Genomic DNA, 13,510 nt, shown 5'->3' on the forward strand with positions numbered 1-13,510 from the left:
CAAATAGCTCGCCCAGCTTCGATGCATCCTTCACCTCATTTATTGAATCAAACTAATTCCTATCTTATTTAGTTTCCAACCGTCTCTGCGGAGGCCCTGCCAATTCTGGCTGCCTCAATGGCATGGAGTCTGGCGGCATGGGCGAAGGATGGGGTGATTTCTTCGCAACGGCCATCCGCCTCAAGCCAAACGACAACCGTAATGCAAACTATGTCCACGGCGAATGGGTCAATAACAGCCCCAAGGGTAACAGACTGTACCCTTATTCCACTAACCTTCAGACCAACCCATTGGTCTACACATCCTGTAATAAGTACAATGAAGTGCATGCCATCGGAACCGTATGGTGCTCTATTCTCTACGAGGTGTTATGGAACTTGATCGATAAGCACGGCAAGAATGACGGACCCACGCCCGTGTTTGAGAACGGCGTCCCCAATGATGGCAAATACCTTGCCATGAAGCTCGTGCTCGATGGAATGGCAATGTACGTTGATCCCCTTCCTGCATTCTCTGCGCTGGTCTATGGGGCCAAAACTAACTTATGTCCAATGATAGTCAACCATGCAAACCAACTTTCGTACAGGCTCGCGACGCCATTATCGATGCCGATATGAACCTCACCAAGGGCTCTAACAAGTGTGAGCTCTGGAAGGCCTTTGCTAAGCGTGGATTGGGCGTTGGTGCCAAATACGATCCCAAGAACCGAACTGGTAGCAAGGCCGTTCCCAAGGAGTGCCAGTAGTGTAAGAAATGCTTCGAGGCCTCCCAGAGGTCATGGCTTAATGCTTGTACATAGTTAGCTTTACCATTGAATATACAACCTTCCTTTCTATTCTCCAAGTTCTATATATTTGGGCCGGGTAACCGCTATAAGATGTCAGGGGCGAAGCGCCGAGATCCGCAATACTGGAAATCGACCTGTCCAGAAACTGCTTACAACCCAGCGTCTCACAAGGCCCAGGCCGCCATGGATAAGAATATGTTAGCTCAGTCCTTTAATTGAGAAATGAGCTACGATGTGAGGCTGGCCATAGCCGGAGTCATGGAGCCGGAAACCCCGAAATCAATGGGTTCTCCAGAATACGCTGCATACCATTACCTCATGTACTACAATCATGCATCTTCATCGAGAACAAGCACCTAGCTACACTGCCGTACTTCGGGACTACGAGGAACAGCGCAGGATCCGACAATCCAACGCAACATCGGCGAGAGAGAGTGTGTATGCAAAAAGTAGGAAGAAAAACGAGGACGAAACAGCCCTCGAGCATCACGTTATGTTCTATTGCTTTCTTCTGTTCTTTCTTCTATTTCACCAGAAGGGTGGATGGGGGGGTATGGATAAGAAAAGAGCATCATGCTTTGGAAGAATGTGAATGAAGGAAGTGCGCGCATGCATGGTATATAATATCCTCCTCTAAACGGTGGAGATGAACCGTATCCCAGCCGGTGTGTATGTATAATGGATAGCCGTATATAGCGTAGGTCTCGTAAACAACCAAGAAAAACGGAGCAATAATAAGGAGCAAAAGAGGAGCAAAAAGGTATGCCAGAAAGTGTCGTGAAGGGAGAGAGAGAGAGTTAGTTGACTTTTGACCGATTAAGCGCCGTTGGTGCCGTTTCCATTGTTAATTTTGGGAGCAACGAGGGCCTTCTCGAGGGCCTGGAGGACATCGGCCTTGAGGTCCTCGCCGTCTTCGATTCCGCAGCTGAGACGGATCAGGTCGTCGTAGACACCGGCGATCTCACGCTGTTCCTTGGGGATGCCAGCGTGGGTCATGGAGCCGGGGACTTCGACGAGAGACTCGACGCCGCCGAGAGACTCGGCTAGGACGAAGAGCTGGGTGGACTGGCAGAAGCGTTCGGCGGCTTCACGGCCACCCTTGATGCGGAAGCTGAGCATGCCACCGCCCATGCCGTTGCGGTGCTGCTTGATGGCAATCTTGCGGTGTGGGTGGGAGTCGATGCCGGGGTAGTTCACGGCCTGGACGTGAGGGGAGGCCTCGAGGGCACGGGCAATCAGGGTTGCGTTTGCGGTGGCCTCTCTGGCACGGAGATGGAGGGTCTTGAGACCGCGGTGGGCCAGCCAGCAGTCAAAGGCCGAGGGGACGGCACCAATGGCGTTTTGGAGGAAGGTCAGTCTGGTCTTGATCTCGTCGGAGTTGAACGCGGCAACACCCATAAGGACGTCCTAGAGTATACGCAATCAGCATGATGTTTCTTTTCCTCTCTGTAATGGTTTTATTACTCCTTTCCGGAGTGTGTGTGTGTGTTTGAGGGGCATACCGAGTGGCCGTTGATGTACTTGGTGACGGAGTGGATGACGATGTCCGCTCCATGGTCAAGAGGGTTCTGTATGTAGGGGCTCAAGAAGGTATTGTCCACCACAACCTGGATGCCGTGCTGGTGAGCAATGGTTGCAACGGCGCGGATATCAACGAGGCCCAGGGTCGGGTTGGACGGGGACTCGATCCAGATGAGGCGGGTCTCGTTGGGGCGGATCAGCTTGGCCACGTCGGTCTCGATGGTGGGCGTGAAGGTGACCTCGACGCCGTGGGCGGCCGCGACCTTGGTGAAGTATCTGTGGGTGCCGCCGTAGACGTCCGAGATGGAGACGACGTGGGAGCCGCCGGCGAGCGACTGGAGGATGTTGGCGGTGGTGGCAGAGCCGGAGGAGAAGGCGAGCGCATAGCGGGCGTTCTCGAGGCCCGCGACGGCGGCTTCGAAGTTGTCTCTGCGGCGCATTGTCAGCTCGGGAGTCTCTCAGGCAGCGCTGGAGGGCTCAATGGGATGCATCTGCAGCGTCAACGGACCTGTTGGGGTTGGAGCTGCGGGTGTACTCGTAGTCGCCGATGGGCTTGCCCAGGCTGTGCTGTATGAAGGTGGTCGACAGGGAGATCTATCTGGACGGTCAGCAACCCGCACCGGCAAAGACGATAGAGCATCAGGAGGACGTACGGGAGCAATGACGGCGCCGGTGGTCGGCTCGATGGGCGCGCCGGTGTGGACGGCTCGGGTGCCAAAGCGATGGACGGGCGACGGCGCTCTGGGGGGCGTCTCGATGGTCGCTTTCTGCTCCTGCTGGGCGGGCAGCACGCTCGCGGGGGTGACGGTGGTGGCCATTCTTCTGCTCTCTTCTACGACGCTGGCAATGATATTGATATGGGGATAGTTATGTGACGAAAAGTAGGAGAGTCTGGTCTGGTACTTGCGATGGGATAGCCGACGGTTTATATAAGTATACAAGGAAAATTCAGAGAGAGTAAAAACCCGAACCACGGATGCAAAACACTTTGCTTTTGATATCCACCAGGGCCGTCTCAGTTGTCAACCCTGGGTAAATGTCTATTTCTCCGGCCGTATTTCTGGCTGGTCCATCGAGTTACAGCCTGCAGGGTCGGTTCCGCCGCAGACTCTCTGTTTCCATCCCCCATTAATAATAGTGCTGCTAGAAAAGTCCGTAAAGGCGACCGAGATATCGTCAAAGAGAGCTAAGATTCCGACATCAACAGCCGCTCAGGGCGGATTTCTAAGCTGGTCACCCTCTATCGTCATCGAAGCCACCGCGGGGCAGGCAGCAAAGGGAGAGCCAGCAAAGGCGCATTCACGGCAGGATTAGCGCACACTTGGCAGGCCGCTTGTTGAAGGTGGAGGGGGGAAGATAGTTGATGCGTGGGATGTCGAGTCTTCCGATAGGCTGCTCGAACGGATCTTTGATGCGCACAAACTCGGCTTGAGGAGTGCGAGGTGGACGGCGATGCAGGCCAATCCATGCTCTTCAAAACCGAGCCGAGACGGTGACTGTCGGATCCATGTATGAGATGTCCGTCGATGCTGGGGAGACGCAGGCCGGGCGAGGGGAAGCTGACACCCGCATGTTTCCATGCTCTCTTGACTAGCTGAACGGGATCAAGCTGAAGGGCGTCGTTGAAATGGACCAGATCACGACCACCAGGCTACCAGACCGAGACCAGCAACCTGCATTGAGCCCTGGGGCTGTTAGTATTGATTGTAGGACAGAACAGATGTACTCGGTGTAGAAGGTTGACATACGATGATCGAGTAGGGAGGCTTTCGGTCCGGCGTTGCGAGCCCGTCCTGCAGATCGGGGCCGCTGGGGACCTGGTCGTGCCATTCCTCTTGTTCGACCCGGAAGCGGACAGTCTCGCCAACGTCGAAGTAGAAGATGCCTCCCTCGCCGTTGTCCCATATCCAGACCTGGTCTTTCATGTCACTGTCGACGGTTAGCATGGGGCAATCGTATAACAACTGTAGGAAGACATACAATCTAGCACCGTCCAGCAGCAAGTCCGGAGGGACGATGATGTCGTTGAAGAACTCAACTCCAACTGCTCGTCGTTAGCATCCTCAACGTCAATATCAATATCGATATCAAAATGGGCTGTTCCCGTACTTTTAATCCCTTGCTCTGTCCCATTCGTGATCTTCCCGATGATGACTTCTCCCTTAAACGGCCGAAACACGATCATCCGGAATTTAACTACTATCAGTCAGCATTTGATACTTTAATTGATATATAACAACGTCCATGTCTGCATCTGCGTCTCACCGTTGACGTTGACCAGGCCTGTTCCATGACCGATCAGCCCGTCCGAGGACTCCAGGAGGTCGTAGAAGGCGATGCAGAGGCCGACATTCTGAATGACCTGGACTTCCATTAGCCTGCCATTCGCATCTACCATTTACCGAGCTAGCACGACTCACCTTGTTGGCGTATTTCTCGTTGATGTTGTCTTCGATAGCGACTGCGCTGAGCTTCGAGAAGTCCTCTGGCGAGATCTGCACCAGGTCTGAGATGGTCGTCTACATCTGTAAGCATGAAGCAGACATCAAACAGCAGGAAAAGCAGCAGGACAGCATCACTCACGAGGATGAACATGATAGCAGCTCTGTGTAGGGTATAACTGTGGTATCAAATGGCTGCTTCTCTGCTGTTGTTGCTTGTGGATGTTGAGGTCGATTCTTCGCCAGCAGGAAAAACCCCTCCAAGGCCAAAAAAAAAAAAAAAAGATAACTGACCAACGTCAACCAACGACAGACAGCAGCATATCCAAGACTATGCAGGCAAGACTAAAGCAATTGAATGAAAAGTAAATCGAATAATTGAATAAATTATCTCTTTTTGATCGAATTTCGGATCTGAAGAGCCTCAATACGGAAGAATATTTTTCCTGTATTTTTTTCCCGGCGGCCCTTCGAGACCTTCGCAAGATGAGACATCATTGACGGTGTTTTGGATAGAAGAGCTGCAGAAACTGGCGGAAGAGGCGAGAGACAGTGACTTCGAGGGCTGAGAAGACGGATATACCCGTTGACTCCGCGGTAGATAGGTTGTTGGCGTGGGCGTGAAGGTGAGTCGGTCGTGTGAAGTGAAGCTTCAGATAGCTCTGAGATAGCTTGGAGTCTAGCTATAGCAGCCGTTTGATGGACATGGACTGACGTTTGAACAGGGCTATTACTGCGTGTCGACGTATATACCAGATAATAAAGCCTACGAGGACGTTACTGCGACTAGACGAGCGAGATACAAGGGGATAGCGAAGCACTAATGTCGGGCTTCTCGTTTCCTCCTCCTCCGCCGCCTCCGCCGCCCACACAGCCCTCACAGCCGACGTATAACAGCTCGTCGAGAGGCGGAGGCGGAGGCGGACGAGGGAGCTCTCACCATCGAGGGCGTGGCAGAGGCAATGGGACCACGACGGGGCGGCCGAGGTGGTGGATATGGCAGTGATATGAACGCTTCATGGGGATACGCACCACCACATCAACACCAGCCGCAGCACCTACCAATGCATCCTAACCAGGAAGCATATGCATATGGACGACTGCCAGGCTATGGGGGGCCACACACACCAGCACCGGCTCCGGCACCGGCACCTCCTCCGCAAACGATGCATTTTGGTCCACCGCAGGGAGGATATCTACCTCCAGCAGCACCATATGCAGACTCCAGGGCCTGGACCTTTAACCCAAAGCAAACCTACACTGCTCCGGCGTATCAACGGCCACATCAGAAGCATACGCATACACAGGCACTGACACATCGACCACCTAAACGGCAACACGATACAGCCTTCACCACCGCACCACTACCGGTGCCGAGTTTCAACACGCTCCCTTCCAAACCACCACCAGTCCAAGCTCAGACGAAAGGTCAAGCGAACCCCGCGCGACCCCGCAAGCAGCGCAAACACAACCAGCTAGGCCTGACGCCCAAGACGGAAGAGCATGAGTCGAGCGAGTCTGAGGCTGAAGATGTGGACGAAGAAGCTAAGTTTGCGGGGTTGCTGGCCAAGGGAGAGCTGAAGTTCAGCTACCGGGGACGAACGTCTACGCTAGGCTCTACAGCAGAAGTACAGGCGTGGATTGAGGAGAGAAAACGGCGATTCCCTACGCAGGCAAGGATCGAAGAACGGAAGAAAGAGGAAGAAGCTCGCAAGGCAGCAAAGAGGCAGAAGGACGAAGAGATGAGGAAGCAGAGAGAAGAAGCGAAGAAGAAACGAGAGGAAGAGAGGAAGAAGAGAGAGGCTGAAGCAGCAGAAGCAAAGAAGGCCAAAGGGAAGGAGAAGCAGCAGCAGCAGCAGCAACAGCAGAAAAAGGGTGATGCTAGCGACGTGGCTGCCCGAGCGAAGATGCGAGCGGACAAGCTGCGCGAGAAGCTGGCGAGACAAGAGCGAAAGCTTGCGCAGGCCGAAGCAGCTGCCGCCAAACAGCAAGCGGCCGCCGAAGCTGAAGCCGAAGCCAGTGCCAGAGCCGGAACAGCCGCCGCAGCAGGTCAACCGGAGGCGGGAGGTCAAGCTCGGGTCAAGCTAGGCGGAGATGAAGCAGTGGCATCGACTACGACGACACCTAGCCTACCAACGGCAACGGCAATCGCACCACAAGATCACACGCCAGTCGCAGCCGGCGCTACGAAGACGCTAACCCCGGACCTGGGCAACCAAGCTTCGGGCGCTGACGACGACAGCGGGAGTGATAGCACGACCAGCAGCGAAGGTGAAAGCGAAAGTGAAAGCGAGAGCGGCAGTAATAGTGACAGCGAAAGTGACAGCGGCAGCGAGCCGGAGCAGACGAGCTCTCGCCGCCAGGGGCCGGACAGAGTTCCTCCGCGCAGACGCTGCCACCAGTTCGCTCGGACGGGCCAATGTCGGCACGGCAGCTCCTGCACCTTTCTACACGAGAAGAAGAACCAGGGACAGCCAAAGGAAAAGGATAGACCGCGAGAGCAGCAGCAGCAGCAGCAGCGCAAGGGGGATAAGCCACGGGCTGGGCGAAAGAGCCTGTACGAACGGGTAAGCATGATATCTGTCAACTATTATACCTTCCCATTGCTTTTTCCTTCTTGTTTCTGAGCATGCATTGTTTTCTTTCCCCACCCGCTCGACGTCCTTAGGCCGCCTCTGCTATTAATGAAGATATGCATTGAGCAATCTCCGAGCTAACGGGGTCATGTCTAATTAGCTGCTCGCTGGCCAACGGGAGGACGAGGACCGACGGGTCATGCAGGCCATTGTCTTTCTGGGCGAGCGACATCTGCTCGACGATCCGCCGACCGCGACCTGACGGCGATGCTCGCCTCTTGCTTTTTTAATTTTCAGATTTTCAGAGAGCTCAATCTCGATGCGAGCTAGCATTACTATTGCGCATCCTGCCGCTGGGCGTTCGATGGGCGCGCTGCCTGTCTGTCAGGGGCCAGCCAGCGTACGACATATAGTGCTAGAATGCTGGTAGTATATGCAGACTAGTGAGAACCATTTTCCCTGTGGATGTAACCACACGACAGGGTGATCCTCCAGTCCCCTTCGCTCGCACCATCGCGGCCTCCTGCCTTCGCCCACCCTCGCCCTTTGTCTCTCCTCCTACTCCGTATAACTGCCCCTCTATATACCCCCTTATTCTCCTGTCGTCTTCTGGTCGAATTTTTCGCCTCACGTGAGCATGCACTGCCCTGCACAGTTCTCCCCAAGAGAACTAGCCTCGGGCCAACGTCTTGCGGTGCGCTAGACCCAAACAGGACAGCAAGCTCCCAAAGCCGCCTAGTCTGCGAGCCTAGCCATGTGGGCTTGGCGCGCGCAGAGCTCCCCTTACCCTCCTTTGGGCCCTGCAGCGGCCAATCAGCGCGCGCAGCCACAGAAAAGCGCGCCCAAAACGGACAAAGTCTGGTCTCCACTCATCTAACTTTGCCCTCCACGCCAAGACAGACCACGCTAGGCAAGGGCCAGGGGACCACCGGAGAAAAGTCTATCTGCCTTGGTTGGATTCCTCAATGGTTCGCCGCGCCTGCCTAGTTAAATATAGACTCCTCTGAGCCTTCTCTTTTTGCTCTCCTCCTTCTCTTTCTTCTTCTCACCCTATTGACAGCCTCTTTGGGATATCAACCGCCGCTGCTCGCATCCTCCTCACTGTCTCTATCAATTATTAGTTACTGCAACTACTACAACAGCTACTATAGCTATCACCAGTTATTATACAGTTATTTCTTGACAGCTGATTTACACACCCACCAGCAGCAATATGCGCTCAGTGCTTTACCTCCTTTTCGCGGCCGTTGCGGCTGCTGGCTTCATGGAGAACCCTTTCTTGGTGCCTGCAGGCGGCTACAAGTTCAACACTCGTGCGCCAACAGTCCTCAACTGGCATCCAACCACATCTGGAACTGTTACCCTCAAACTCCAAGTGAGCTCAGATATCACTCCCGAAAGGGGCCGAGTCCTAGTTGGTGAGTAATTCTCTCTTCTGTGCTACATAATAATGATACTAAAGGACTTTAGCACACATGGAAAACACCGGCATCTACACGTTCTTGCCCCCGCCCGACTTGATCAAGGGCGGGTCATATACCATCCAGATCCTCGACGATAATGACCCAAGCAAATATAACTTCACCCCTTCCTTCATGGTCGACGGAGCCACCGGTAGCCCAACCACTGGACCAACCACCACCCGTGCTTCCATGACTACCTCCGAGGCGACCACCACCTCCGACGAGTCAACTACTTCTCCATCATCAACTCACTCCTCCACTGTCTCACCTACCACTTCCGACTCTTCATCGTCTGACACTACCATGTCGACCGTCACCACTAGCTCCAGCACCGCCACCACAACAGACTCGACCTCTACTTCCGAGTCAACTACCGGGTCCTCCACTAGATCCTCGACCGGCATGCCAACCAGCAGCGGAGCCCCTGACCCGAACGGCGCAGTCTCCCTTGCTCTGCCCGGTGGCCTCCTCTCCATCGTCCTCTCTCTCATGGCTCTGCTATGATCAGTCCAAAAGCCGAGAAAACACCCCTATTTTTACATAAGCCCCCCCTTCTCCGATGGCATTGCATTGCATTACCACCAACCGTTATTATTGTTTAATCAGTAATTTCTCACTTTCTTGTTTCTCACGCGACTTGGCCCCTGTACTACCACAATTATCTACCTTTTTGGAATAGGCTTGGATATTCCCTGCTACGGCCCTCTGAACCTCGACCCGACTGTTTGATGTTGGATATTCCTCCCCTTTTCTTTCACTCCTTTTATGAACCTGCGTCCCAGGATATTGATGGTTAAAATGCCCCCCCGCTCATCATTCTGTCATGCATCATGCATAGCCTGTATGTCTTATTCTACCACTTTTTAATGTTAGGTTAGTGTTGCATGCATGTGTATCCTTACACTGCGTCACGTCTCATCGCAGAAGCCACGCTCAAAACAAAAAAATAAATAATAATTGTTAATAACGCTTGATCCGTTTTCTTTTATTTACTATCTTCTATGTTTAGTAGTCGGTATCATTTTCTCGCCTTGTACGCGCTGGCCCGCCGCGAGCTTCTTGTCTTCGGCTTGCCACCCTTTTTCTTTCCCTTCATCCTAAATGCCGGTTTGGCCCCATCTTTCGCCCTGTATCCTTCGAACACCATCGTCGTACCTGCATTTCCACTGCCGCTCCTATCTCCCAATGGTACGGCATTGGCATCATTACCCGGTCCAATTCGACCACTTGAACCATCCCTCCGTCCGATCTTCTTCTTCTTCTCCCTCTCCACATTCCTCAGTTCAGCAGCAACAGCCTGTCCAAACAGCTTCTCGTCTTTTCTAGCTTTCCCTCCCTTCTGGCGTTGCCGACTAGCTCCCTCCCTAACTCCCTCTGACCCAGCCCCAATTCTCTTGGCTCGCGTGACCCTCAGCTTCCTAGGTAGCATTGGAGGGAACTTCTTCCCATCACACAGCAGCGCGGCTTCAACGCAATTCTCGTCTTTGAACTGCACATATGCGAACCCCTTGCCGACGCGAGTCAGTCTGTCACGCACAACACGCACACTTTCAACCACGCCCTCACCACCGCAATGGTCGTTGAAAGTGCGCCATAGCCCTTCCTCGACATCCGCTGCCGCTGCCGCCTTTTTCTTCTTCTTGACTTCCCCGTCTTGCTCAGCCGGTTGAGTCTCCTCGTCGACAAAGCCTAGGTTCCCCACGAACACGCAGCGTGTATGATCAACCGGAGCAGGTTTCGAGACACTGTCAACCCGTATATGTCGATCTAGCACCATCGTACCGTTAAGCTTGAGTGCTTTCTTAGCTGCCAGGGCAGTAGAGTACACCACGTAGGCGTTTGTGCCTTTTGTAGTAGAGTCCATAAGCTCCTTTTTGGCATAGGCTGCTCGACGTGGTAGTGCAGTAGAACTAAAGGCCGTTGAGCGGAACCGAAGAGATTCTATCTTGTGCGTTGTAGACAGTGTTGTTGTAGATGAAGATGATGGCTTTGGAAGAAGGGAAGAAAGATGCTTGAGAAGGGTCTTTTTGGCGGATTTCGACTTTATAGCTTCGGTAGAGACGTTGGAGAGGAAGAGCGTGCGTGAGGCCTTGTCCATCGGATCTGCTTGATCGCTCTTCATAAGGGACTCGTGCATGGGTATTTTGTCTTCTTCCTCGTCAGCTTCCTCTTCATCTCCCTCTGCCTCGTCTGCAGTTTTGACTCTCTTGGTCTTTTCGGCTTGCTTCTTGCGTTCTCGTTCTTCTTCCCTGGACAAGCGGTCTAAATAGGCGGCTTCGAGGTCATCGTTATCTGCTCCTCTCTTGCGTTTCCGTGAAGCCTTCTCCTCCATATCTTCCATCTCAACATCGTCATCTTCCTCCTCGTCTTCATCATCTTCGTCTTCCTCGTCTTCTTCTATATCTTCATCTTCATCTTCATCTTCGTTGTCTGCTTCATTTTCTTCCCGCCTAGATACTGATTTCAGTTCCGGCTCTTTTACAGGTCCAGCCTAGTCAACCGTCAGTATATGCCTTCTAAATAGGTATACCAATCCACTTACACTCTGCGCAAACAGCGCCGCAAGACCGGGATCAACCTTTGTAGCTGCTAGCGGAAATCCTCCCGTAGCTGTGCTAGCCGTAGGAACTTGTGTAGCGACTGCCAGCGCGCCCTCTGCCGTTTGAGTCTTCGCCTTGTTACCCATGATTTAGGTAGTTTCGAGCTTTATTCAAGCTCAATTGGCGTAAGACTTGACTCTCTTCGATCTCGCCTATCACTTTCTGTTTTTTTATCTTTTCGAGATAAAATTCCGCGCTTGGCAAAGTCACATGATATTACGCGCGCTTTTACAGTCACGTGATTCTACGCTGCGTCCGGGTCGCTAAACAACCAATAATAAACTGATTTATTCATCAGCATGTCAACTCCTGAGCATAACCCGGATCATTCTTACATGCCTTTCTATCGCAGCATTCTTTTACGGATACTAACCTCCGTAATACAAATGTTCTCCGCCTTTCAGTATTTCCTCCAGGCATAGATTTTCCATCATGCCGCCCGATTAGAGTGGCCCTGGCCCATTACAAGATACCCATTCCCAAGAAGGTGCATCCAAGCCTATTTATGACAAAATATGGTACCGATACCTGACACTGTTGGCGATTAAAATCCTCAAACATGTTCGGCCATACGACGGGGGTGTTCTCATGTTGACAGACGAGTTATGTGTGAAGTATGGGCAGTACATACGTTTTGTCTGAAGCAGCGACAATGCGCTTCATATCGCAACATACGTCTATACCAGTACCAAAAGTGTTCTGTGCTTTTACTCATTCTGGAACGACGTATATTGTGATGGAAAGAATTAAGGGTGACATGATCGGTCGTGGCTGGGTTCGCCGAAGTGAGAAGTCAAAGGTCAAGCTTCTTTCGCAGTTGGCAAAAATGATTGCTGAACTGCGGCAGCTGAAACCTCCGGATGGTGCTACGATTTCTTCTATTGATAGCGGACCACTCTACGACTGTCGTGTAGCTGGGACTACCTTACACTTTGGCCCGTTTGATACTATCCAGGAATTTCATCGGCATCTACGAATGGGCTTGGAGTTTGACCCTAGGCTTGACCCTGACGTCAAGGAGCTTATCAACCAGCAAAACAAGACTTGGCCTTTAGTCTTCACACATGGAGATCTCAGTAGTCTAAACATTCTTATTCATGGAGATGACATTGCTAGCATAATTGATTGGCAGACAGCTGGCTGGTATCCATCATACTGGGAGTACACAACGGCCCACCAAGTCAACCCTCGAAACTATTTTTGGGGAAAGGAGATTGACAAGTTCCTAGGGCCAATGCCTCAAGAGCTGGAGATGGAACGGATGTGTCAAAAATACTTTGGGGATACTTGAATAATTCAAGCCAGCTGCGATAACTCATATGATGGTCTCCTTCAACTCCAACATGTCGTAGGTTGGGGTTTTGCCCATATCAAAGTTGCTCCAAGCATTAAAGCGGTGCTGGTCCTTCTTTTGTTGACAATACTCCATTGCCGCGTTGCGTACTTTATCCCATTCAGTGACACTTGTCCCGAGGGCCTTCGAATCATTCGCTAGCGACTCGAGAGCTTCCTTTACCCAGGCGACACAATTCCATCCCGGCTGATCTTCTCGGACAGGTGTATTACGCAGGATTTCGGCCAAGCGGTTTCCATCAATTATCTTTCCAACAACGACACGAACAAGTAGCATGTTTGTTGGGGTGAGTGGACATTCGCGCTCTTCGAAGTCCCATTCCGAGTCTCCTACTATTTGGAGCCTCTGCTTCACCTGGTAACGGGTACCCTTACTGCTCTTTACTTCAACTTTTGGTCCAACAAGGAAAGCCCAGTGATACCTAGCCCAGACATGGTGTCAGATTTTATTGTTATATGTTGACTGGATGGTTCAACTTACGTGTCTTCCTTGCCTGGCATTGTAGGGCGGCCACCACGTGCATAGAGAGCAACGTATAAACGATTCTTGTTGAATAACATTATGCGCGACTTGGAGAAGGGTAGGAAATCTAATACTGATTGGACCTACCTCCTGAGACTCGCTAGGAGTCGAACATATGACTTTATATACATCTATATTGATCATTGAGTCGATGCAGCCGCTCTATGATGCAGCGAAGAACAAAGGAATAACTCGCAACTTACCCGCTCGACTGAGATTTCTCAAAGCATAGAGCTAACCAGTGCA

The 13,510-nt window shown here is 52.3% G+C and overlaps 8 protein-coding genes across 8 annotated transcripts; 4 read left to right on the forward strand and 4 right to left on the reverse strand.

The window, feature by feature from the left end:
- Positions 1–122: 122 nt before the first annotated feature.
- On the forward strand, positions 123–745 carry TERG_11784 (extracellular metalloproteinase 5; the record flags this gene model as incomplete). The annotated part of the gene is made up of 2 exons (XM_003237193.2): positions 123–487; positions 559–745. The coding sequence occupies 2 exons, from the start codon at positions 123–125 to the stop codon at positions 743–745; spliced, it is 552 nt and encodes a 183-aa protein (XP_003237241.2).
- An 858-nt stretch (positions 746–1,603) lies between these two features.
- On the reverse strand, positions 1,604–3,126 carry TERG_01964 (uncharacterized protein; the record flags this gene model as incomplete). The annotated part of the gene is made up of 4 exons (XM_003237194.1): positions 1,604–2,194; positions 2,290–2,737; positions 2,817–2,902; positions 2,962–3,126. 4 exons carry the CDS (start codon positions 3,124–3,126, stop codon positions 1,604–1,606), a joined length of 1,290 nt encoding a protein of 429 aa, XP_003237242.1.
- Positions 3,127–3,945: 819 nt separating this feature from the next.
- TERG_01965 (DNA-directed RNA polymerase) lies at positions 3,946–4,903 on the reverse strand (the record flags this gene model as incomplete). The annotated part of the gene is made up of 7 exons (XM_047747836.1): positions 3,946–3,993; positions 4,057–4,237; positions 4,289–4,352; positions 4,418–4,504; positions 4,574–4,670; positions 4,729–4,827; positions 4,892–4,903. The coding sequence occupies 7 exons, from the start codon at positions 4,901–4,903 to the stop codon at positions 3,946–3,948; spliced, it is 588 nt and encodes a 195-aa protein (XP_047603801.1).
- A 387-nt stretch (positions 4,904–5,290) lies between these two features.
- On the forward strand, positions 5,291–7,587 carry TERG_01966 (uncharacterized protein; the record flags this gene model as incomplete). The annotated part of the gene is made up of 3 exons (XM_003237196.2): positions 5,291–5,375; positions 5,475–7,316; positions 7,486–7,587. The coding sequence occupies exons 2-3, from the start codon at positions 5,712–5,714 to the stop codon at positions 7,585–7,587; spliced, it is 1,707 nt and encodes a 568-aa protein (XP_003237244.1). The 5' UTR covers positions 5,291–5,375; positions 5,475–5,711.
- Positions 7,588–8,538: 951 nt separating this feature from the next.
- Positions 8,539–9,292, forward strand: TERG_01967 (uncharacterized protein; the record flags this gene model as incomplete). The annotated part of the gene is made up of 2 exons (XM_003237197.1): positions 8,539–8,743; positions 8,796–9,292. The coding sequence occupies 2 exons, from the start codon at positions 8,539–8,541 to the stop codon at positions 9,290–9,292; spliced, it is 702 nt and encodes a 233-aa protein (XP_003237245.1).
- Positions 9,293–9,806: 514 nt separating this feature from the next.
- TERG_01968 (uncharacterized protein) lies at positions 9,807–11,474 on the reverse strand (the record flags this gene model as incomplete). Its single annotated transcript, XM_003237198.1, has 2 exons — positions 9,807–11,279; positions 11,331–11,474. 2 exons carry the CDS (start codon positions 11,472–11,474, stop codon positions 9,807–9,809), a joined length of 1,617 nt encoding a protein of 538 aa, XP_003237246.1.
- A 530-nt stretch (positions 11,475–12,004) lies between these two features.
- On the forward strand, positions 12,005–12,679 carry TERG_01969 (uncharacterized protein; the record flags this gene model as incomplete). The annotated part of the gene is made up of 1 exon (XM_003237199.2): positions 12,005–12,679. One exon carries the CDS (start codon positions 12,005–12,007, stop codon positions 12,677–12,679), a length of 675 nt encoding a protein of 224 aa, XP_003237247.2.
- A 24-nt stretch (positions 12,680–12,703) lies between these two features.
- TERG_01970 (uncharacterized protein) lies at positions 12,704–13,302 on the reverse strand (the record flags this gene model as incomplete). Its single annotated transcript, XM_003237200.1, has 2 exons — positions 12,704–13,163; positions 13,223–13,302. The coding sequence occupies 2 exons, from the start codon at positions 13,300–13,302 to the stop codon at positions 12,704–12,706; spliced, it is 540 nt and encodes a 179-aa protein (XP_003237248.1).
- Positions 13,303–13,510: the final 208 nt, after the last annotated feature.

This window comes from Trichophyton rubrum (genome assembly GCF_000151425.1).
Source record: "Trichophyton rubrum CBS 118892 genomic scaffold supercont2.2, whole genome shotgun sequence".
Taxonomy (NCBI): domain Eukaryota; kingdom Fungi; phylum Ascomycota; class Eurotiomycetes; order Onygenales; family Arthrodermataceae; genus Trichophyton; species Trichophyton rubrum.